The sequence below is a fragment of the Nelumbo lutea genome, chromosome 8, assembly GCF_056320005.1.
Source record: "Nelumbo lutea isolate HS-2025 chromosome 8, American lotus-T2T, whole genome shotgun sequence".
Lineage (NCBI taxonomy): Eukaryota > Viridiplantae > Streptophyta > Magnoliopsida > Proteales > Nelumbonaceae > Nelumbo > Nelumbo lutea.
In genome coordinates, this window is record NC_142691.1 from 17,259,246 (window position 1) to 17,281,623 (window position 22,378).

The window sequence follows — 22,378 nt, forward strand, 5'->3', positions numbered from 1 at the left end:
CAAACAACATATTCAAAAAATGAGTGTGGAAGAAATATAAGTTCTAAGATAATAGATGAGTGAAAAAAACTTAAAATGATAGAATTAGGAATAAAATCATCTACAGAAACCTAGAAATAGCTCCAATAAGTGATAAAATGAGAGAAAGACTACCAACAACTCATTAGCAATAAAAATTTTTATTAATTAATTATAATAATAATAATAAATATAAATATAATTAAAAATTAATTAATAACTAATTAATAATTCATATTATAATAATTAATAATTAGTAATTGTTATTAATTCACTAATAATCAATAATTAATTATTAATCATCATAACAATTTTGAATATTATTTCTCCATTGAATTACAAAAGGTTAATAATCTATTAATAATAATAATTATTAATTATTCATTACTAATTATTATTAACTAATTATGAATAATTATAAACAACTATTAATTATTATAATAATTAGTATTTGTAATAAATCAAATATTAATTATTATTATTACAATTGTTAATTAATTATTAATTATTATATTATCTAATATTATTTAATAAGTCACAATTATTAACTAATAATTAATATCAATTATTAAATAATAATATTAATAATAACTAATTATTAAATAGTATAATCATTATTTTGAATCCAAAACAACATTCTTTTAGAGTGAGAACAAACAAACAAGCTCTTAGTTTTTTTGTTGTACTCCATACAGATATATTCCCCATTTCACCCCTTGCTATGTAGTCTTCTTTGTTGGGTTCTATGCATTGGTTGTCTTTGTTGGAGGCATGGTCCTCTTTTGCGGTGTTTTTTGTCGTTTTTCCACCATTGTACAATTTGTACATTTGGAACAATGAATCCGACATCAGACGTAAAGCAACACCGACGACTGAATCCAACCCGGTTTGCCGACACCAAACCTTTTCATTTTTTTGGCCGCAAATCTTTTTAAGGGGAGCTTAAAAACGAAGAGTTGTAGTCAGCACCAGCGGTTGACTATTGACTTCCGGCAACCGGCGACCAATATCCAACATCGAATGAAAAGAATTACAAAGGTCCAAATCCAACCGGGTTTGTCAACATGCACACCAAGTCCTCTCATTTTTTGTCACAAATCTTTTTGAAGCTAAGTTATTCACAGTGATTCTAGTACAGGGTTTTTGCAAAAACTTTGGCTTAGAAACAACAAATCTAACTATTGCCTTAGAAAATAAAATCTAGTTGAGTGAGCAATCCATTATAGAGAGACCTAAAAATTAATTCTGATTCCACGAGCAAGCCGTTACAAAGAGAACTATCTAATTGTTGTCTTAGAGAGGTCCAACCTAAATAGAAAACCTTGCTCAAAAAATTACAAAGAGTCATATCTAGTTATTGACCCCTAATTCCTTTTTCACTCTCTCCCTGTCTTCTCTTTTTTCTTTCTTTTTTTTTTTTTTTTTTGTTGTTCTTCACACTTCATAGCCGTAATAATAATTTGCAATACTTGATATTATATGATGGATTTGCTACTATCATATAGCCACATGAATGTTCTTCACACTTCATAGCCGTAATAATAATTTGCAATACTTGATATTATATGATGGATTTGCTACTATCATATAGCCACATGAATGTTCTTGTTGATGCAAGAAATGAATAAAAGTTTAGGATTGATTTTTTGTAAAAGTTATAACTGATTTCTGTAAAAGTTATAAGGAATTTAGCATTTTATCTTTTATTGTAAAGATCATTTTTTTTCCTATCATGGACATAGAGAAAAGGCTGATCAATAATATTCTATTATTTGTATTTTTTACTTAGAGGTAGGGTCAAGATTGAAACCAACAAATAAACCCTCTTTCATTTTTTATTGTTGATTAAAAGAATATAATATATATATATATATATGATACATGAACAAATTTTATTTAATATATAAAATTGTTATTCTTTACAAAAAAAACAAATAAAAATTTCAAAATTTCTTTGTATTGGTATTCTGTTTAATTATTAATATAGTATTATTATATATTTCTCATATCTATAAATATTTAATAAATTATGCACATATCTTTTTTGCTATTTTAATCTAGGCTAGAAAACAGAAATGTACGTTGGCAATTTGGCTTTATATAAAAGTACAAAAACAAAAACAAATCACCTCACTTTTGATAGAGTTATTGGCCATTGAATTTCTAAAACCTTTTCAGAAATAGCTATGCAGAAGTTCAGTGAAATATACATAAATCTCAATTTTGAATGGATGGTTTCAAACAATGATTCAGATGAAGCTACTTTGTTGCAAACTATGAAGAAATCCAAGAAAATTGTGTCAGAGAGCTCGATAAGCTAGTAGCTGATTTCGATAAGTATGTTAAATAATTGTTGTGTTTAAAGTTTTGTGATCAATTATTTGTTGAAGGGTTGAAACCATGCCCATATTAAAAACTATAGATGTAATTGGTTTTTTTCTATTAGTGTGTTATTTAGATTTATGTTGGATATATTTTTGCTATTGTTTGGACCTCCTAATTCTCATTCTCGTTTACTATAAAAAAAAAAATAGTACTAAGGGTGCCCCTCAAAATGGCAAGTTACAATAAAAGTTCAACAACTCAACCTATTATCAAAGTAGGAATATCATTATGTTCTTTCCCAAAACTACTAAACCCCATCTCTTTAGGTTATGCTTGGTTTGAAGGAAAATATAAGAAAAGGAAGGGAAAGGTAGGAAAACCTTTACAACCCTTGTATTAGTTTTCTTGTGTTTCCCTTCTTTTCCCTATCTTTTCCTTCAAATCAAACATAGCCTTAATATTTATTGATTCATTCATATTATTAGGGAGACATAGGTATGAGTAATATTTCCAATAATAAATGATTCGCAAAGCTTGGTCTAATGTGAATTAGATCATATATACCATGGGCTATTTCCAAGCAAATTGCTAAGATAACACTTTTCCCGTTGAGGTTGTATTTGTGTAAGAAGTTAAGAAATTGCAAGTGGATCCGTTCAAACATCTAATAGTCTTCCCATTTAATAAGATAAAGAGAAAAGTCAATATATGTCTTGAGGTAAAGTTTAATGATAAATAAGTTAATCATTTAATCATAGAAGAGATAAGTGAATAGATGTCTTGCGGAAGAAGAATTTCAATTCCTTATCAATCTTACATCGGTAATCACCTAGTTATAAAAAGTCACAAATAACTTAATTATTTAATCATAAAATTTTTATAACTTTAAAAAATAAAAAATAAAGGAATAAAAAATTGGGTTGGATTCAGTGAAAATATAATTTACATTGACCAACGGTTCAGGTTTAAATGACCACAAGATGCCATCTCTTCTGAAAACTATTTGAGCACTGATTTCTTTTAAAAACAATCACCGAGAGATACACTTAACTCTTTCACTTCTTTTCCTTTCTCCTTTTATAATAAAAACATGGTTTTCAAAAACGGCTGGACTTGACGGTCGGACCAAAGAACCGGGAACTGGGCAGGTGACTGGTTCCATTTTCCCTAAAACCAAATTTTTGCCAAAAACATGTTGAATTAGTCAGTAAATTGTTGACCTAGGCAGTTGAACCATTTAAATTCATTCAACAGTTTTGACCATTTTTTATTTTTTATTTTTTATTTTTTGTTAGAATGGGCCAACAGTTTGGTTTGAATGGTCAGACCGTTCAACCCAGGAAGTGCACCCTTGACTGGTTCGTTGTTTGAATCGCTTTTAAAAACCTTGATAAAAAGAATAGACTTCTACTGTTAACTTAGTCCACACTCGTGTGGCTGTAAACTCTTATGGCTGTGAAAGATTTGTATTTGTACTTATTCCAAACTGAGTCTTAGTTTCAGAAAGATTTGCAACCAAAAAATGAGAGGGTTTGGTGCTGGCAAACCTGGTTGGATTCAGTCGTCGGTTTTATTTCACGTCCAATATCTGATGTCAATCGTCGGAAATCGATCGTCGATCACGCCCAACTCTTCCACTACAAGAAAAATGACTTTTACTGACAATCGGCAAACTGCCACTAAAAGAACTGTCACTAAAACGTTCTAGTGGCAATTATAATGGCTGCCAGTATAACCGCTAAAAAGGCTATTAGCGGCTAGCGGCAGCCTTGAGCTTCTTTAGCATTTTTTACAAATAACCAATTTTTTTTTCTAATTTTTTCAAATTACCTACTTTCTCTATATTCATTTATACCGAAATAAAACAAAATAAAACATCAATTACAAGATAATTTGATCAAGGTCAGAATTGATCCCAAAAATTTTTCATTAATAAATACAAAAAAATAATTCATTGATTAATGTTCGCATTGGGGAGATTTTCTCCTTGGTCATGTACAAAAGTAAATTTATATATGCATTGGAGTGGCAAAGTAGATGCTTAATTTGCAAATTGATTGAGTTGAAGAGATTGATTCAATGTCAATGTGCTTTCCCAGCAGGCTGCTTCGAAAACCAGAGATTTAAGCTTGAATACTAGTCCTTTCTCCATTCAACGGCTTTGAAATATATTTTGCCTTCCCACTTCTTTGTAACCACTAACCAATAGCGTGGTTTAATTTAGACTTGGGATCTGGCGATGTTGCAGAAGAGAATGTCAACCAAGCTGCAGATCTGTTAATTCGATCTCTTGATTGACCTCTTCAATTGATTTGAGGCTCCTGCATTCCTCTCCTATCATGATCACTAGCCACTCAAACGAGAAGTAAGGTCGAGAAATTGATCTTCATTGCAAGCTGCAGATATTCAATTGATTTGAGGCTCCTGCATTCCTCTCCTCTCCTGTCATGATCACATGCCCCCAGAAAAATGAAAAGAATAGAGTGCAGTTGGCTTCTTCCAACTGCCAATTCTCAGATTCCTATAGAATGACAAATCCAAAATAACATATTAATCATTTGATATTTAGCAACTTTGGCTGACTTTTGAGATGTGAAGCTCGATCATGGATCTTTATTTTGGAGGCAAAATAACACAAATGGTGGAAAGAGAATAAAACTAACCATATTCTTTATGGATCTCAAAAAAAAGAAAACTAAATTGAGTGGAAAGGCATGACAAAGAACAGGCAAGCAAAAATAAAAGAAAAAAGAAAGAATTATATCAACATACAGATTATAATTCCTTTAATTAAACAAAATGCACCCCATCATTAAGAGCCATCTCCGAGGTGGAATATAAATGCGTTATAAACTATAAAGCAACATTTTAAAACCCAAGCCAGAGGCTGGACTGCTTTGTCCTTTGGCTGGACAGATCACCAGTTCAACCATCTGGGTCAACAGGTCAACCCATGGCATCGTGACAAGAAAAAATTCAGAAGAAATAAAGCATTATAAAAGCCCAGCAACCCAGTAAACAGATTGAGTGGGTCAATAATTCAACCATCCAGTCGATGAGTTGTTGGCCAAAGCAAAGATTTTTTATAAAATAGTGAGATATAGGTTGATCCAAACAAAAACTGTGAGCAGCTTTCTCACTTTATCTTCCCAAGAAAATACAAAATAATATATTTTTGTACATGAATACAAGTAAAGAAGTTTGTACCCCCGATGGGCCAGAAGGTCCTGTCTTAGTCTCACTTGTTTTGACATAGAGCCATTGTGGAGACAAAGGTATGCTGCTCATGACATTACCTGATCTGCAATATTTATCAAATAAACAACCAATGTAAGCATTAAACATTTCCATAAGAACAAAACCCACAAAGAGAATAAGTTAGGTAGGACATGCCAGAACAGGAATAAGTATGCTGATGGAAGATGGTCATGTTTCATTTAAAAAGGGGGAACTGTTTAAGATGTCTGAAAAAAGATACAACCTTTGGATTCATCAATAAACCCCATTAGCACCTTGTCTTCGTCATTTCCTCCAGACGTATCATCATCTAACATGGCATAAAATATATGAGAACGGGAAAAACCTCCACTTTAGTTAAGTTCAATAAAAGTAAAAAAGTTAGCGTTGACAAATGCCACAAACCAGAGGAGGGGTGCAAATTGGGTACCCTGTTTGGAAATTTTCTACAGCATCAGACGGCATTGGGCCTGGGCCCTTTCAAAATTTAACAAATGCTCAATCCAGGCCCACCCAAGTTGCACTCCAAAATCGGAAACTGATCATAAAGATGGCAGAGAAATAAAAGCCACAGAAATGCACATTTCTTATGGAGAGAGTGAACACAGAGGGAAAAATTATCCTGAGATTGTACAGCTTCAGTTCCATAAGAAAATTGACAGAACAATCTCAAGTCAATTCAAACACTACTGGCACTGGCAACCTGTTTACCATTTCCTGCTAAACACCAAAGTCATGAAACAAAACTTACATGCAAAATCCTAGGTGAAAGCAGAACTGGCAACAAGGCACTAGTAATAGAAAATGTGTTACACCATACATAATGAATTCAATGAGAACATCGAATTTTTACATCTACTTACTAACTACTTTCCTTATTCAAACAGAAAGTTTCCAACTTACCAAAAGTGAATGCCTTCAACTCCAGAAAGATCAGTTAACTAAAGACAGAGGGATCCAACTTCAGACTTAGGGGCTATTTTATAACATCTGAAGTGGCTGAGGTGAATCACTAATTGTCTTTTTTTTTTTGTGAATAAGTGATTAAGGAGATTGTGAGCTCCTTATTTATTTTACCCACTATAAGATAATGCAATAAGTCATTCAGGTCAACCACTTCAGTCATTATCAACAGTCTCTCACCATAAATATGGAGAAAACTCAGAAAAAAACTAGGTATATGCCCAATATTATATATTCATCATGTTAAACAAAAAATAAATGTGATAAATATGTGTTATTAATTATAGAAATGGATAAAAATACAAAAACGGAAAAAAGAAAATTAATATCTAACCCGTGATTCACTGACCGGTCAAATGGTTCAGCTGCTCAACCATCTGGGTCACTGGGTTGTTGACCAAGCCAACAGTTTTTTTGCAGGCAAGCAGTGGTGAAACAACTTGGAATTCTGGTCGGGGATGGGCCAGTTTGATTATGGGTTGGAAGCACTAGTACATAGATGTAGACATTTGACACTATTAAACATTTGCATCCTACTAAAATGGCATCAGAGAGCAATCTTAGTAGTCACCGACTGCATAAATGAACTCTTTGCAAATCAGCATATTAGAAGACAAAAAAAGCAAAGGTCAATTTCAAATACTAAAATAATTTTCTATAAATGATGACTTTGATGGAGTCATGAAGGGCTGACACAGTGACACCTCAAAGTAGGCCAGGTTACCCTTTAGAAACCACTCCGCCCAAATCCACATAATGTCATGTAACATTTGAGGTTTGTGGACCACCTCAAGATTTCCACCAGTCATTCCAGCTGTGCTTGTGATGGGTTGGTGGGGGGGGCATTGAAGAGTTCAGAGATGGAACAAGAAGTTGTACAACCAGCACTTTGACTTTGAAGTTCATCCTACTAGGTTGGTCATTTGATGGGTTTTGTAGCCTCTTTCTTGGCTGAGAAATATTTGATTGTGGTTAGTCAATTTGGTGATAACTTCAACAAGTTTCAAGTTTGAGAACTTATACTGTCATTACCTGATCCTGCATCCCTTTCATGGTGTTAGAATCTGATCGCCACCACAGCAAACCCAAGATAGTTGCAGTAGCAAGAAGTTGAGTAATTCTCAACCAACTCAAATAATCATGGCGCCTTTCTTTCAGGCCTCTCCAGAATAGGATGGAGTACTGTTGCCACCAGATTGTCCCCCATTCTCGTCTTGGAGAAGATACCTTCAATTTAAGTTCTTCATCAATGGAGATTGACACCATAAGCTTCTTTTTCTCCTCTGCAACTCGTGTCTCATAGGCTTCCACAAGCTACTGTTTTCATCCAGCATAAGCAACAGCCAGAACCTAGTATTTTCTAGTTACTGCAAGAATGACTTATTATGTTCAACTTTATGACAATTTAGCATAAAAATTGATGAGAACTTGATTTTCTAAGTGTTGGTAGACTTAAAGTAAGATTTCAGCTTCTAATATTCCAAGTGAATTAAATTCTGTTATTTTTAGAGAGATCATGTCCTTTGGAGATTCAAAGACAACTTTTTACCTCATGCACAACTACTGGAGATGGCTTCCCATTCCTTGTTTCAGTTTCCAAATTTCCCATCTGCACTTTATCCTCTAGTTCTGATGGTACAGAAACATCATTTATGTTTCCATTGGCAAGATCTAGCAAAAATTCTGCTGGGTTCATGGCTACAAGTGGGGAGCATCCTATGGATGAGAAATAAACCATTGCTTCTGATGCCTTTCCAAGGTATAGAAGGCTCCCTTTCCCGAGAAGTATTCTCTCTAATTAATTTGTACCTTTTAGCTTTTCAGCATTTATATCTTATACACACACATTGATAGATTTTACTCTGAAGCTAGTCTTGAGATTTCTAAACATGATGCTTTGGCTTATTTTAGGTTGGCTCGATAGATGGAAGAGTTGGTGTTCATCACTTGGATGATGCTCAACAAAGTAAAAACTTTACTTTCAAATTCCACAGAGAGGGAAGTGAGATCTACTCAGTCAACTCTTTAAACTTCCATCCAGGCTGATCTCCAAATGGTGAACTCATAGTTTGCAAACTCATCAAATTCACTATAAGAGCATCTAAGTCAAGCTCACCATCATATCCAAACCCAAATACCAAAATCCAAATATTAACAACCAAGTAAATAACAGAACCAGCCATCTAAGTCAAGCTCATCATCATCTCAGCCAGCAAGTGTCTTCATCCCATTCATAACTAATAAAAATAAGTTAGGATTGGGGACTATCTCATAAGAAATCCAATAATATGTATATTATAAATTATAAATTATAAAAAAAAAAAGAAGGCCAAATTTGGGTTAATCATGGTCAGTGCATGAAAAGAGACTTGACTATTTAGGCCCCATTAGTTAAGAAATAGAAAAAGAAAGCCATTTTTCCCTCTTCCTTCACTAAAACTTCCTGGAAATCACATTGTGTACAAAGATAAATATAATTTATTCAAAAAAATGATACAATAATGACTGAAGACACTTTCCAAAAAAAATAATGAATGAAGACAAACACATACAACCAAGCATAGACAATTTGTGCTCAAGGCACTTCCCCCTTTTGATTGGTTGCTCAAGGCACTTCTTTATACAAATTAGGAACATTATAAATTTCACCAAAATCCAAATATTCACCTTTATTTTCCACTTAAGATTCAGAACCACTTGGTTAGGATGCTAGTGTTAAATAGGTGGCTAGAAGGATAGGATCACCTAGATAAAGAATCGATGTCATGCACCCAAGGAAAAAGGAAAGCAACAATGGAAGAAAAAATCCAGTTTTCAATCCATGGAAGAAGCTCTGCAAAGCACACCGTTGTCTTTCACTCAGTGGAGCAGAGTCAATATAATAAGGTTCTATCTCCCCTCTGACCTCATCTAGAATTTTAGATAACTTCCTTGTTTGCTTATTCATCATCACCCACACACTGTATAAAGCCGAAGAAAGAGTACCAACCACCAAATATCAAGTCAGCCACTACAACCCCATTTAAAACTAAAATCTTGGATAGCACCAACATATCATTAGTGAGAAATAGTAATCAATTCTTCAATATCACAACATTTACAAAAATCTCTCCAAAAATTCCCGACCTGGTAGCTCATGTGAGTGTTTCACCAGAATTGGAGTCACAAATAAGCCAATCTCGCCACATCCCATTCTTTCTAGATGCTCCAACCCATGTATCCACTTGAACAACATCACCCCTGCCAAGATGATAAGAAAAACAACCAGCTTTATTCCACTGGCTACTTAAATAAGAATAGAGAGGAGGAGGATTAATAACTATGATATGATTGTTATAACTACGTATTTGATTGTTGTTACCACCAAATCCATTACTTAAATGTAGAATCTACCACATAGAAAAATATAAACGATCAGTTCAAGTTTCAAATATCTCATACAACTCGAAAAGTACAGAATTAGTCCCCTGAAAGAGTATATTCGCACACTACAACCAAATAATGGTATGTACTATATAAAGGTTATAGTATCACAAGGAGTAGAATCTGAGTGAAGATTTAAGAAATTCAAGTTAGTTAACCCCATAAATTCATTAAAAATATAACCTTAAAGATTATAAGTTTGATTAGAAACCAGAAAACATGTATGCTGCAAGATCTAGATCTACAATTAATCTCAAGACTATAGTCATTATTTGTTTCTTTAAGCTTTTCTTCCTTTAAGCTTTACAAAACTCTTTCAAACTAGTTAGGTGCACCAATCTATTCATGGGTAGTACAATGCATACAAGTTTGCAAACAATTTCAGTTGCACCTATAAATCATTGAACTCTCTGGAGTAAATTCCAACAAAAGATTTATCAGATTGAAATATTGAGAGTTAGACAACACCAATAGAAATTTTATCCAGTATAGGAACTTGTAGCATCTATTGACTACATGATCTACACAGCCGGACTTCAAAAATAAATAAATAAATAAATAATCAACTTGTTGCTGATCAAAACAATAGAGATCAAATTAACTCCCTACATCCAGATTGTCATGGGTGGAACTTAGCTAGGAGAGAACAGGGGAAGAGAGATGCAACTGGCTTGAGTTTACTTGAACAGTTAGCTAAAAAGCTAATCCAGTACTTAAAGTTGAGGTTTGAAGCCAGGACTTGGGTACCAATTACCAAAATCACAAACACATATAACTGAGCAAAGTCAAGATGTTAGGCCAAACTCCAATTTACAGTTAAAATAGCATCAGAACAACCCTAGTTTGCAACTTGCACTTTGTACCTTCCACCAAACAATACAAAGATATAGGACACGACAAACCATGGAGGAAAACAAGCAAAACTTATCCCTCTGTATGGACAGAACATAGAATCCATCCTAAAGTGATTCCTCATATCCATCCTAGAGGGACGATGATTCAAATACCAAGAAAAGAAAAATACAGGGAGAGAGAAGATAACAAACATGTGAACTAGGAATTATCCAGGCATATATCTTACCAAGTAGGATAACGTTCCACGACAATTTGCATTTTAGTAACCATCCATATAAGGTTCCTTCTACTCATTTCCGGTGTTGAACCAAAACCACCACCTAGGAGTCCCACAAACCTAACATGATTTAGAGTTGTTTCCTGTCCATGGTCGCGCCCAAACATGAGAAGTCAAATATGTATTCACTTGCAAAACAAGAAAGGAAGAAAGAAATATATACATGGTGTATGCAATGACACATAATTTTAATTTTGATTGCCCACACCATGAAGAAATGGTTTTTATAGAATCAAATAAAAGGAAAATGGATATTCGGTTTAACCTGTAAATGGTTCATCACCGTCTCTAAAGACACAGTCGGATCAGCACCTATTTCATATGACCTAATTGAAAATTTCTGCCAAACTAAGTGGTTAACAACAAAAGGAGAGTCAAGAAGGAACCTACCTCTAATGTATCCTTCGAGGCGTTGGTTCAATGCTGTGGTGAAAGACCGAATCAACCACTAACGTTGAAGTCGCTGATTGGTTCTACTCGGTGGAAATCTAAGACAAACTCCACCGGTATGGATAGTAGAAAAGTGAGAGAGAGAGAAAGAGAGAAGGCGGGAAGAGAGTGGGAAAATGAAAGAGGAGGGGAAATAGACCAAATTCGTGCATTATTTATTAGCAGTCGGTGGGGAGAGATCAGATAGAGCGCACGAGAGAGAAAGAGGACGGGAAGAGAATGGGAAAATGAAAGAGGAGGGAAAGTTATTAGCGGCAGTTTTAAACGACTGCCGCTATAAAATATTATAGCGTCACCCCCCCCCCCCCGCCGCTATTTCTCATTTTTCTAGTAGTGTTCGTTTCTCACATTAGGTTTAAGTGGGGTGCTTACATGTTACAATGCGGTTGGGTGACCAGCCCGTGTTGTAAATTGTTGTCTTCAGCTCATCCGGACCCCTTCACCGGATGAAACCTGCAACCCGTGTATCTGCACGTTTTTCATTATTGGGTCAGTGGACCTCACTTACAGTCAAGGTTCAAAATTCTTTACATATCGGTCTGTATCGGTTGATATATATCGTTCTAGCAAGTTTTTGCCATGGTATATGGTACTAAATTGAATGTGTCATATCTATTCATTGTATCAAGGCTATATCGTGCCTGTATCATTGATTATCGATGCATTTTGGCACTATAACGGCCAATACACTATCGATACGGTAGCGTATCGACTGATATAGTGCAATTTTACTGTGGTGGAAACACAAATAAAACTTCCTTTGAAAGAGGGCTTCTAAATACATTTCAAAAGCCCTTTTTTCTTTTCCAAACCCTTCAAAAAGCTTTTTAACCTTTTTAAATACTCAAATCTTATAAAATTTTTCAAGATTCAACAATTTTTTCAAGATTGTGAAAGAAAGAGTAAAAATAAATATGTTTTTTCAAATTTCTTTTACATTTTCAGCCAATGTTAGAAAATATAAGAGGAAAGAAAGTGGTTTTCCCCCTATCCCTTCCCAGACCCCCCCTCCCTCCCCTTTTTGATGTAGCCTAATTTATTTTTTTGAGTTAGGGGGGTTTTGCTCCGCTTCAACAAAACACCCCTTTTAACAACTATTATGCATTTTATTTTTTTTAATATAAATTTTTTTATTAAAGATAAAGAAAAAAATGAAATCCCCCCTTCCTCCTTCCTCTTCTTAAGGAAGCTTACACCTCTTGCATTCTGAACTATGCTTCACGCCTCTAGGTAGTAGAATGCCTCTGTGTTTTAAAACATTGATATTTATTGTTTTTAATTTTTAGAATAAAATATGCAAAATAATTGTTTTATCTATTATATCCATAAATCCATTCAATTTTTTGTTACATATTTATTTTTCTTAATTTTAATTTAATTTTTAAGATAAAGCATGCAAAATAATTATTTAGTTTTTAGAAAATTAGAATAAAACATGCAAAATAATTACTTGATCTATTATTATGTCCATAATTAGATAGTATGTTTCTATTCTCAACTTCCCGTTTATTGATTATAATATGTTTTTTCATAAAATATATTAAAACATGGTACTTTTATGCATAAATAGCTCATTTATGTCTTATATTTAATAGTATTGATGTTTATTTATGATTTATTAGAGTATTTATAGCATTTCCATATGTTTTCATGCGTATTTTAATTTTTCGTCCATATCCATGCGTATCCAAAACATATCTCGATACGTCTCTTAAATTTATCTTTCTAATACATATAACGTTTCTAATACTTTAAACCTTGCTCACAGTCCTACCTTTCATGGACCTCATCCCATGATGTATTGGTCTCCCGAGGAATAACAAGACAAATGATGAGAGATGTTCCAAACAAACAGTGAAATAGGGCTGTGAGGTCCTATAAATGTTGCACGAGCTTGAGCAGCTGTTGAATTGAACGTACGGTCTATTTCATTTGGAATAGACTGTTTATTTGGAATATAAACGTACAGTCTCAAGCTGTCAAAAAGTGCAATTTCATTTGGAATAGGAGGTTTTTCAACGTTTTATTAACAAGCTCACATTTTGAACACAACCCTGTAGATTGATTGGCTTGTCACCACTGTACCCCGATACTATTTGGGTAATGAATGCCCACCCTATGAAAAAAAAAAAAAAGTTGTCGACCATCCATGTTTTACATTGAGGAAAGGTTGGCCAATGTGAACGGGCAAAATCCCCTTTTTCCTAAGGCAGTGTTTGGCATCGATACTGTTGTTTCAAAAAATGATGACACATCAGAGCCATGTTAGAAAAAATCAATGCTTCAGAAGACAGTTCCATATTTGGAATCAATTTTTCATAAAAAAACGATGCTTCAAATCATGTTTTGGAAATAATGTCAATAAGAACATAATGTGGCAGTGAGATGAACTTTCTATAATAGGTATGAGTGTTGAAAATAGACATAGAGCACTGGTACAAAACAGAATGTATTGCTATTACTCTAGGAAATGCCTTACATGGTAGCAATATTTTCAAATGAAAAAAAAAACACCGTTTTCTCGGTATATACAACACCAATGCCAAACATATATTTGATATTATTTTGTTGTCATTAGTGGGGCTGTATTTAATTAATATAAGCAACAGAAGTTATCGGACAGCAAATCCCTACTTACATTATAACAACAACAATAACACAATAATAATAATAATAATAATAATAATAATAATAATAATAATAATGATAATAATGATAATGATATCTGACATCCACCAAAAAAGTCATAGCAGAATTCGAATTGGATATTTTGCGCACTACACTTTACTCACACTCTACAAAATCTCTTTCAAAACCTCTCAAGGAGTTGATAAGCATATGTCGCCTTAAAAACTTAACACCACGCGTTCATGCCTGTTTTCCTGTGGCGTTGCTTGAATGGTACACTTCTCTTAATGAGAAATTAATCTTTCAGGTGTGGCGAGGATGAAGAAACAACAACACTAGGCCAGTAGCAATAACACTTATTGACAGCATGAAATCAGTCCGCTTCAAAGGCGTGTTCTACATCTCCATTTCCACACATTGACAAATAACACTGCATCGGTGCTCTGGTCAACTGTCAATGCGCATATAAACGAATTAATAAGCCAAATTAACAAGTGATGGATTGTGATTTGTGACACAGTTAAGGACACAGCTAGATAGATGGCAACCCCACATCCCCATCTGCTGGGTGTCTTAAAATAAAGGGGTTACTATGATTCAATCCACCCCTAGGTGGAGCTAGGATTTCCTAGGGGTGGACTCAGTCATGTTGTGGTTTATAGGGGGGCGGCTGCAAAAAATATTTCTGAAGGGATTGCAGTCCAAAAATCCCTAAAATAAATACAGATGGGTCCTCTTCTATTGACCAGGCAGGTGTGGTTATTGTCATTATAAGACTAAAGCTCACTTTAAGTTTTCAGCATTTATCTTATATTTGCCATAACTTTTCAAAACATGGAGGGAGAGATCCATCTTTATTTTCTAAAACTCACCATCCTTAGAGAATTGTTAGTATCATCATCCACAAAATTATCCACATCAGCATAAATGTCATTTTCATGTCAGCCTTATTAAATATATTTTTATGACTAAAATGCCCTTAAGCGTCCATCTGCCTTGTGCATTCTTCATTGAGAACCACAAAATCGGCAAACCACCATTTGTGTGAACAATGAGTGAAGCTTAAGATTTCTGCTATCCATTTCCAAGTAAAAATGCCCTTAAGCGTCCATCTGTCACCCATGTTGCACGATTATCTCCTTTTCATTTACATCGATCATTCAATCCCGATTGCTAAGAACAGAATAACAGGTACCTTTTTATGTTTTAGTGTTATAATAGTTTAATTTCGATTCCCTGAATTCCAATCTGAAATCAATGCATTAACGGTATATCAAATTCAATCCATTTATAATTGGATCAAATATGAATCAATCTGCAAGGTGCGACTGGCTCTATGGTAAGATCCCTGCTGGTTGTAGCCAAGACTTGGGATCAAATCCTGTTCGGGAGATGCATGGGCCACGCCGGCCCCCTCCCCCATTTGTGTGAAAATCTGATTTGATTTGATTTGATTTAAAACAATACTCGTATCCATATTACTATAAAACTGGTACTTGTACCTTTCACTAGTATATTTAAAATTTATTTTGTATAAAGATGGTTTGATTGTTGTGATTTCTTAAATTGTCATAGTTTCAAGTTTCATATAGAAAATTTTGAATTCCTTTTATTTATAAAATGCAATATCAAAGTAATTCTTACTTCATTTAATTAATAATATATAATTTTGGCAACTTTTAGTTTAATTGCTTATAGCTTTTAATATCTGATTACAATCTGAATTCCATTCGAATTGGATATAAACCTAATGGACAAGATCCTATTCGAATTTGAAAATAAAGGGGCCAAATTTGGATAAATTCGTTTTGATCCATTTGGAGCCCAAACTTTAATACCCAGCACTAGAATAATATACTTATTCATGAAAAATACCAAAATCTGCTACATAATGCACAGAGTTTCTCGTTAATTTTGAAATTTGGTGGGTAGCAGGCGCCAGTGATAGTTCAACAGATTTAATGGTTATGGGCCTAAACAGTTGCTATTTTTATCTCTTAAATGGAGTCTTTAACTCTTTAGAGAGAGATTTAACCAACCATGCTTGTTCTCAGGCTAGAGACCAGATCTGCTCCTCACAATTGGCCGCCTCACACGCACGGTGGATGTACCTGTGAGGCGCCCATTTATGAGGAACAGATCCCGTCACCTCAGGCTATGGCCTTGAATCGGGATTTGCTCCTCACACTGACTTCACAGCCCCATCCCACCATGTATTGAGAACACCTTCCCATGAATAATAACACAAATTACAGGAAATGTTCTGGATGTATAGCTGAGTTGCGTTGAGGAGCGCTCTGTCAGGAACAGATCTGGACTCTTATGGCCTCTGCCTCTCAAATAAAAACCTGCATATTAAGCTGCATAAACTTTTAGAAGCAAACACATAACCCATCTCACTAATGGAGAAGCCAAAAAGATACAATTGATTTGATTTTTTTATTTTTTTGACAGGTAAAAAGATTATATATTAACAATAAGAATAAAATACAAAGTCCTGGACCTTGTTTAGAGCAAGAGGATAGTTATGTAGCAAAATATGTTCCTGTGGAATATTTTTACACCATTTTGCTATTTGATGCGCAGCAACATTATACCTCCTGTTAATATGTAATGGTTGGAAAGAAGTAAAATCAAAGAGTAAGTTCTAAGTTTCAATCAAAAGTCCTAGAGACGACCAAGGGAGAGATTTAATTTTGGAGAGCTTGGATTACAACTTGAGAGTCTGAACAAAACATCAGATGAGATTTTCCAAGCTGCTGTGTTAAAATGCTCCCTTGGTGGATTGCAAAAAGTTCAGCTTCTTCTATAGATTGCAACTTCTTTTCTCCTGAAATTTGGATACAATGTAATTGAGTATTGAGTATAATAATTCCATATGAAAATAAAGAATGATTAATCTTTCCTGCATCAATAAAAATGAGACAATTAGTACATAATTTAAGATTTTAAGCATAGTTGGGAGGGGAAAGTTATATCTAGAGATGAAATTGCCTGAAAGATAGAATTAGTTTTCCAAATAACCCAAATATTAGAAGTATGTGAATCTTTGAAGATCTTTTCACTTCTAGCATGCCAAATGTAATATAAAGCAATAGCATACCAGGAAAGTATTAATCGAAAAGTATCTTTATCTAGACTTTTATGCTCAATATAAAGGATAGAGTCAATCCAAGATGCAGGATTCATTTCTATAATATTGATATTCCAAGGAGAAGCAAATAATACAAATTTTGTGAAAGAACATTCAATGAATAGATGATTTGAGTTTTCAAGATGTTGTTGATGAAAAACGCAAAATAAGTCTTGAGAGTCAAGAAGGATTTTCGTCTTAACGGGGATATAGTTATGGATAATTCTCCATAAGAGAAGTTGATATCTTGGAGGGTAAGAGAGTTTCCAAATCTATTTAGTACAAAATTTGACTTGATCAGGGAGAATAGGAAGATAGTTTTGAATCAAGTCATTATAGGCAACTGAAGTCTTAAACTTCCTAGATGAGTGTTTTGTCCAAATCTAGTGAGTGGGAGAATTTGCAGGTAATATGGGAGTATTTTGGATTTGAGAAAATTGATGAGAATCAAATTGACTTTGGATTAGTGAAGAGTTCCAATGACCATTTATTATGAGATCAGAAAAATGTAGTATTTGTTAAATGATTAGGTACTGGTTGAGCAATTACATGGAATTGATAATTTTATTGAACCCAAGGAATTTGGATTGTATTTTATGTAGAAGAAATGAATACTAGAAATCCTACCTCTGGAGATTAAGTTAGCAATTTTGGAGCTATAGATTTTCAAAAATAAGAGCTAGAATGAGAAATTCTATAAGGAAAAACTGCATTACGAGGTAGATATTTGGATTTTCAAATATGGGCCCACCACTGTTTTTGATTATTGAGAAATCTCCAAGTGAGTTTCTTGAGAAGGACAAGATTGATTAATTTGGTTTGCCGAAAGCCTAAACCACCAGCTGATTTGGGAATAGCAAGTTTACTCCAAGAAGCCCAATGGTAAGGATGGGGATTTTTTCAAATTTATTCCACCAAAAGTTTTTAATGATTTGATCAACTTCAAAAATGGTTTTATTAGGTAATTGAGTTACAGACATGGAATGGGTTGGAATTGATTGAATGACTGATTGTATCAAAATTCATTTACTTGCTTGATTAATGGTGGAAGCTTTCCATTTATTAATTTTATTCTTAAGGTTATCCAAGAGGAAAGAAAACTGGGAGTGCTTATTACGTCCCCAAATTAAAGGGAGACCCAAATGTTTTGAATTCATAGGAAGGGGTTTCATTTGGAATTGTCTTCGAATCATACATTGGTGTTTTGAATGGTTATTTTTACTGAAATAAATACCAGATTTATCCAAGTTAATTAATTGTCCTAAGAGACTCTGAAATTGGTGAAGTAAAGTTTTAACTGAGTCTAATTCCTCTCCATGGCTTCTCAAGAAAAGAAGAATATCATCAGCAAATAAGAGGTGAGAAATGGTGGGGGCGCGAGGTAAAATTTTCACACATTGTAGTTGGTTATTATTCTCAGCTTTGGAAATCATACGGCTAAAGTATTCCATGGCAATAATGAAAAGATAAAGAGATAAATGATCTCCTTGTCGTATACCTCTAGTGGGTGAAATCCTATCATTTGCAATACCATTAATGAGAACCAAGTAAGAGACTGAGGAAACACATTCATGAATGATTTGACAGAACTCTGGAGCAAAGTTTAAAGTTTTAAGGATTTTTAGGAAAAAAAGACAATTCGAGAAGATCATACGCTTTTGCAATGTTTAGTTTGATAGCTACATAGCCTGTACCTTTTCGATGATGTTTTAGATAATGGAATATCTCATGAGAAATAATGATATCATCCATCATTTGTGGTCGTAGGATCAAAACTGATTGATTAAGAGAGAGGCATTTAGCCAAAATTTTTGAAAGATACAATTGATTTGATTAAGAATGCCTTTCAAATACCTCCGGCAGATCGACCAGCCTCATGCTTTTCGGGTTTATAAGAATCAATGATTACTTTTATTGCTTCCCCTGAAGTGACAAGAAAGATGCGGCCATTTATGATACAGAGGTTGCAATTAGTGGCTCAATTGAAGACTTAAGAGGAAGCAATTTATTATCGTAAAGAAAAAATTAATTAAGCAGACCTTTGCCAGCTTATTGCTCGGCTTGTCATAGTTGAGGCCATTGGAGGATCACCCAGTCATCATTAAATTCCTTCTGCAGAGAGAGGATACAAAATTTCCTCACATAGATTTAAGGGAGATGGTGCAAACAAGTTCAAATTTGACAGTTCATATTTCAACAAGCTGCTGAAACAGGAGGACCTCAAGCTCTATGGATATGCGTTGAATTATCTACTGCATATCAAAATTAGTTCTTTGGAGATTACATTTTCAAACAGGAAATTGCCAGAATTTCTTTACAAATTAACCAAGGGTTCTTCACATGGGAGGACATTAAAATCCTAGGACAATAGTATAGAGTTTCAGGAGCAAGGTAGTTGTTGCCTCTGCATCTTCAAGTAATTAACAAGTCTTGAGTTGAATTATGTTCCAAAATACTGAAATAGTTCTCTCACCTCTGTTTTGTTGTTTGGATACCAGATGATTTTTACTGAAAATAGTGCAATTTTGACTACATTGAGATGTAACCAAATCACAACTATTTCTGAAAGCTAATTACCTTGAGAGATGATAGATGAGACTCATAAGTTAGGCTTTGACATAGTCGATTGCCCTCTTTCCCTGCAGGTATCTTTGGTTGAAGATTTCGAGATAGTCCTTGACCTTCACCCTCCTATACAACCTGGGTCTGCTTTCGCTGATCAATGCCTCTGCTGGTTCAACCTCATTCTCAAATGGTAGTGAATAGAAAGTAGCAATAGAGATTCTTGCCTTCTCTGAATTTGTCATCACCCTGTGCATGGGACTCTTGAAAGTCCCATTGCTCATTATCTGCCAGTGTCATTTTCGAGATTCTTTAGATTTCAGACCATGATTTCTAGATGCAGAGTTTGATTTCAACATGCAGTCATATTCTTGGGGTGTCTGGTGAACCCAAGTACTAAGATGAGTTCAGTACTTTCTTGATTCACCCCAACTTCTGAATTGACTTACCATGGAACAATAACATGTCAATAATTCAGAAAGAAAAGAAAAAGCATACCTCCATCTGATCCCCTAAATTTACCAGCAGAGCATGAGGGTTTATCGGAATTTTGATCCATTTTTGGTCTTTTAAAACTTGGAGGCCTTCCACTTCTCTGTCTTGCAACACAATGGTGATCATGGATCCGTCTGTGTGGGGTTTAAGTCCGTATACAAGGTTTGGCTTTGAACAAGGAGGATAGTAGTTAAACCGGGCAAATGCTAAAGTCTGGTCCTCTGACTGGTTCATGAAGTAATTCTCTTCCAAATCCAGTGTATTCGCAATGGCTTCGAGAAGGAGCTCAGCTACCAAGCTTGTCTTGATGACATACTCATTCAAGGTTTCTCTGCAATAGCATTGTTATCGATTTTGATTCTGCTAATACAATTAATTAATGATAAAACTCAAAGTACCTGAAAGCATGAGGCTTCTCTGGCCATATTTCGAATCTCCTCTGATCTTTTGGGAGTATTAAGAGGTACATCCGATCAGACCAGTTAATAATCTGATCCTCCGAAATAATATCGTCAGTCCCGTAGGCTTCACCCGAGCTATTGGATGAACTCTGCTTCTCTCTGGCGTACTTTTGCTTCTCTTCCATGGGAAGATCAAAGAATCCTTTCGTAACATCACGAATCTCATCAAGGAAAGAACTTGTAATTCCGTGGTTAACTACCTAATTAAGTTTCAAAAGAAACATTTCAATACTTAACAACATAAGATGATGATTATTATAAAAGATAACTCTAAAAGAGGAACCAGACCAGACTACTTTTCCCCCAAGGAGATTGGTAAAGAAAACAGAGCAAGATCTATTTAAAAGTTTAAGTGGCAAAGTGTTGTTATGGACCTGAAATAGTCCCCATGAACTAAGAGCAGATCTTAGTTTCTCCATCTCTTCTTCTTTGTCGTTGAGAGATGAAGAGGAGGATGACAAGCGACGGAGATCAACGACAGGAACTGAATACGAGACTGCATCAACAATGGCCGTCCCATCGTCGTTGATGTAATCTTTACGGATAAACCTAGCCGGTGGTTCATCGCCGCTCATAGCAAGCTCCTGGACCCTCTTAGGCAGTGGTGCCTCTTGGGTAGTGGCAGGATTTCCACCCATGTCGTCGCTGATTGAACCGAAGATCAGAGTGGGTGAATTGCAGAGATAGTGCCAGAAGTCATGGTGATTTCTGTCTTTGACGATAAGGTTGAAAAGGACTTCTCTCGGTCTGCTTTCTTTTCCTCGGTTTTCTAATTGATATTTTTAATTCTTCGGTGAGGAGGACAATACTATTATCACAGTAGAGTCGTAGGAAGTTTAAGATGGGAATTGGAGAGTACTGTTGGGTGCATGTGCTTCATATAATTTTAATAAGGGAAGTTGCTTTCTTTTGGTTTGACTGACAAGCATTCTTAATGGTATGGTGCAGCGCGGGCGGTTGGTTGTAGACATCATGACTCATGAGCTGAGTCGGGTGATGAGTTCATCGGATTTACCCACTGCCATTAAAGCATCATCTTTTGTATTAAATTGAATAAAAAGCCGAAGCAGGGAATAGATATAGTATGTGTTTGGTATAATTTTCGTTTATTAATAATATTTGTATTTGATTTATTTTTAAAACCGAGAAAAATGGTTGATAAATATTTTTATGAGATTAGGTGCCATTAGGCGCCGTAGAAACTTTAAAATAAAACTTCCTTCAATAATTTAAGTACATGTAAATCAATACCAAAATTTATAATTGTGGGGATAGGACAAATGCTGATTTAAGGATATATCCATATTTATCAAATAAATGGATACCATACCAAACACTGCCATAAACACAAATTGCCCACGGCATGTGAGGGGCGCATCATATCGTATTTTCCAAAGCCTCAAAAAATTGGTGTTTCGGAGTTTGGGCTTTTTCTGGGATAGGCGAGCCTATAACTGAGTGGGCCCAGCCTGAGAGACTGAATCTGCTGTAATACGTCAGAAGACCTACCATAGATTGAACGCAACTGAGCTACCTTCTCACAAGTCAGGC

General features: G+C 34.7%; 1 protein-coding gene and 2 long non-coding RNA genes across 7 annotated transcripts; all 3 read right to left on the minus strand.

Moving 5' to 3' along the window:
* Positions 1–4,252: 4,252 nt before the first annotated feature.
* Positions 4,253–5,891, minus strand: LOC148843054 (uncharacterized). Its single transcript, XR_016103754.1, has 3 exons — positions 5,825–5,891; positions 5,551–5,644; positions 4,253–4,864 (listed from the first exon to the last, which is right to left on the minus strand). It is a non-coding gene; the product is annotated as an uncharacterized LOC148843054 (long non-coding RNA).
* Positions 5,892–9,641: 3,750 nt separating this feature from the next.
* Positions 9,642–11,849, minus strand: LOC148843055 (uncharacterized). The gene is made up of 3 exons (XR_016103755.1): positions 11,489–11,849; positions 11,048–11,181; positions 9,642–9,783 (listed from the first exon to the last, which is right to left on the minus strand). It is a non-coding gene; the product is annotated as an uncharacterized LOC148843055 (long non-coding RNA).
* A 4,810-nt stretch (positions 11,850–16,659) lies between these two features.
* LOC148843056 (codeine O-demethylase-like) lies at positions 16,660–21,873 on the minus strand. 5 transcript variants are annotated; one of them, XR_016103349.1, is made up of 7 exons: positions 21,202–21,873; positions 20,765–21,027; positions 20,370–20,697; positions 19,887–20,158; positions 19,349–19,421; positions 19,164–19,232; positions 16,660–17,006 (listed from the first exon to the last, which is right to left on the minus strand). XR_016103349.1 is itself a non-coding variant. In XM_088958178.1 (5 exons), the coding sequence occupies exons 1-4, from the start codon at positions 21,463–21,465 to the stop codon at positions 19,916–19,918; spliced, it is 1,098 nt and encodes a 365-aa protein (XP_088814304.1). In that variant the 5' UTR covers positions 21,466–21,873; the 3' UTR covers positions 16,660–17,006; positions 19,887–19,915. The 5 variants fall into 5 exon arrangements, 3 of the variants coding, with proteins under 3 accessions (XP_088814304.1, XP_088814305.1, XP_088814303.1); XR_016103348.1 differs by lacking the exon at positions 16,660–17,006 and having other exon boundaries at positions 19,066–19,232; XM_088958178.1 differs by lacking the exons at positions 19,164–19,232; positions 19,349–19,421.
* Positions 21,874–22,378: the final 505 nt, after the last annotated feature.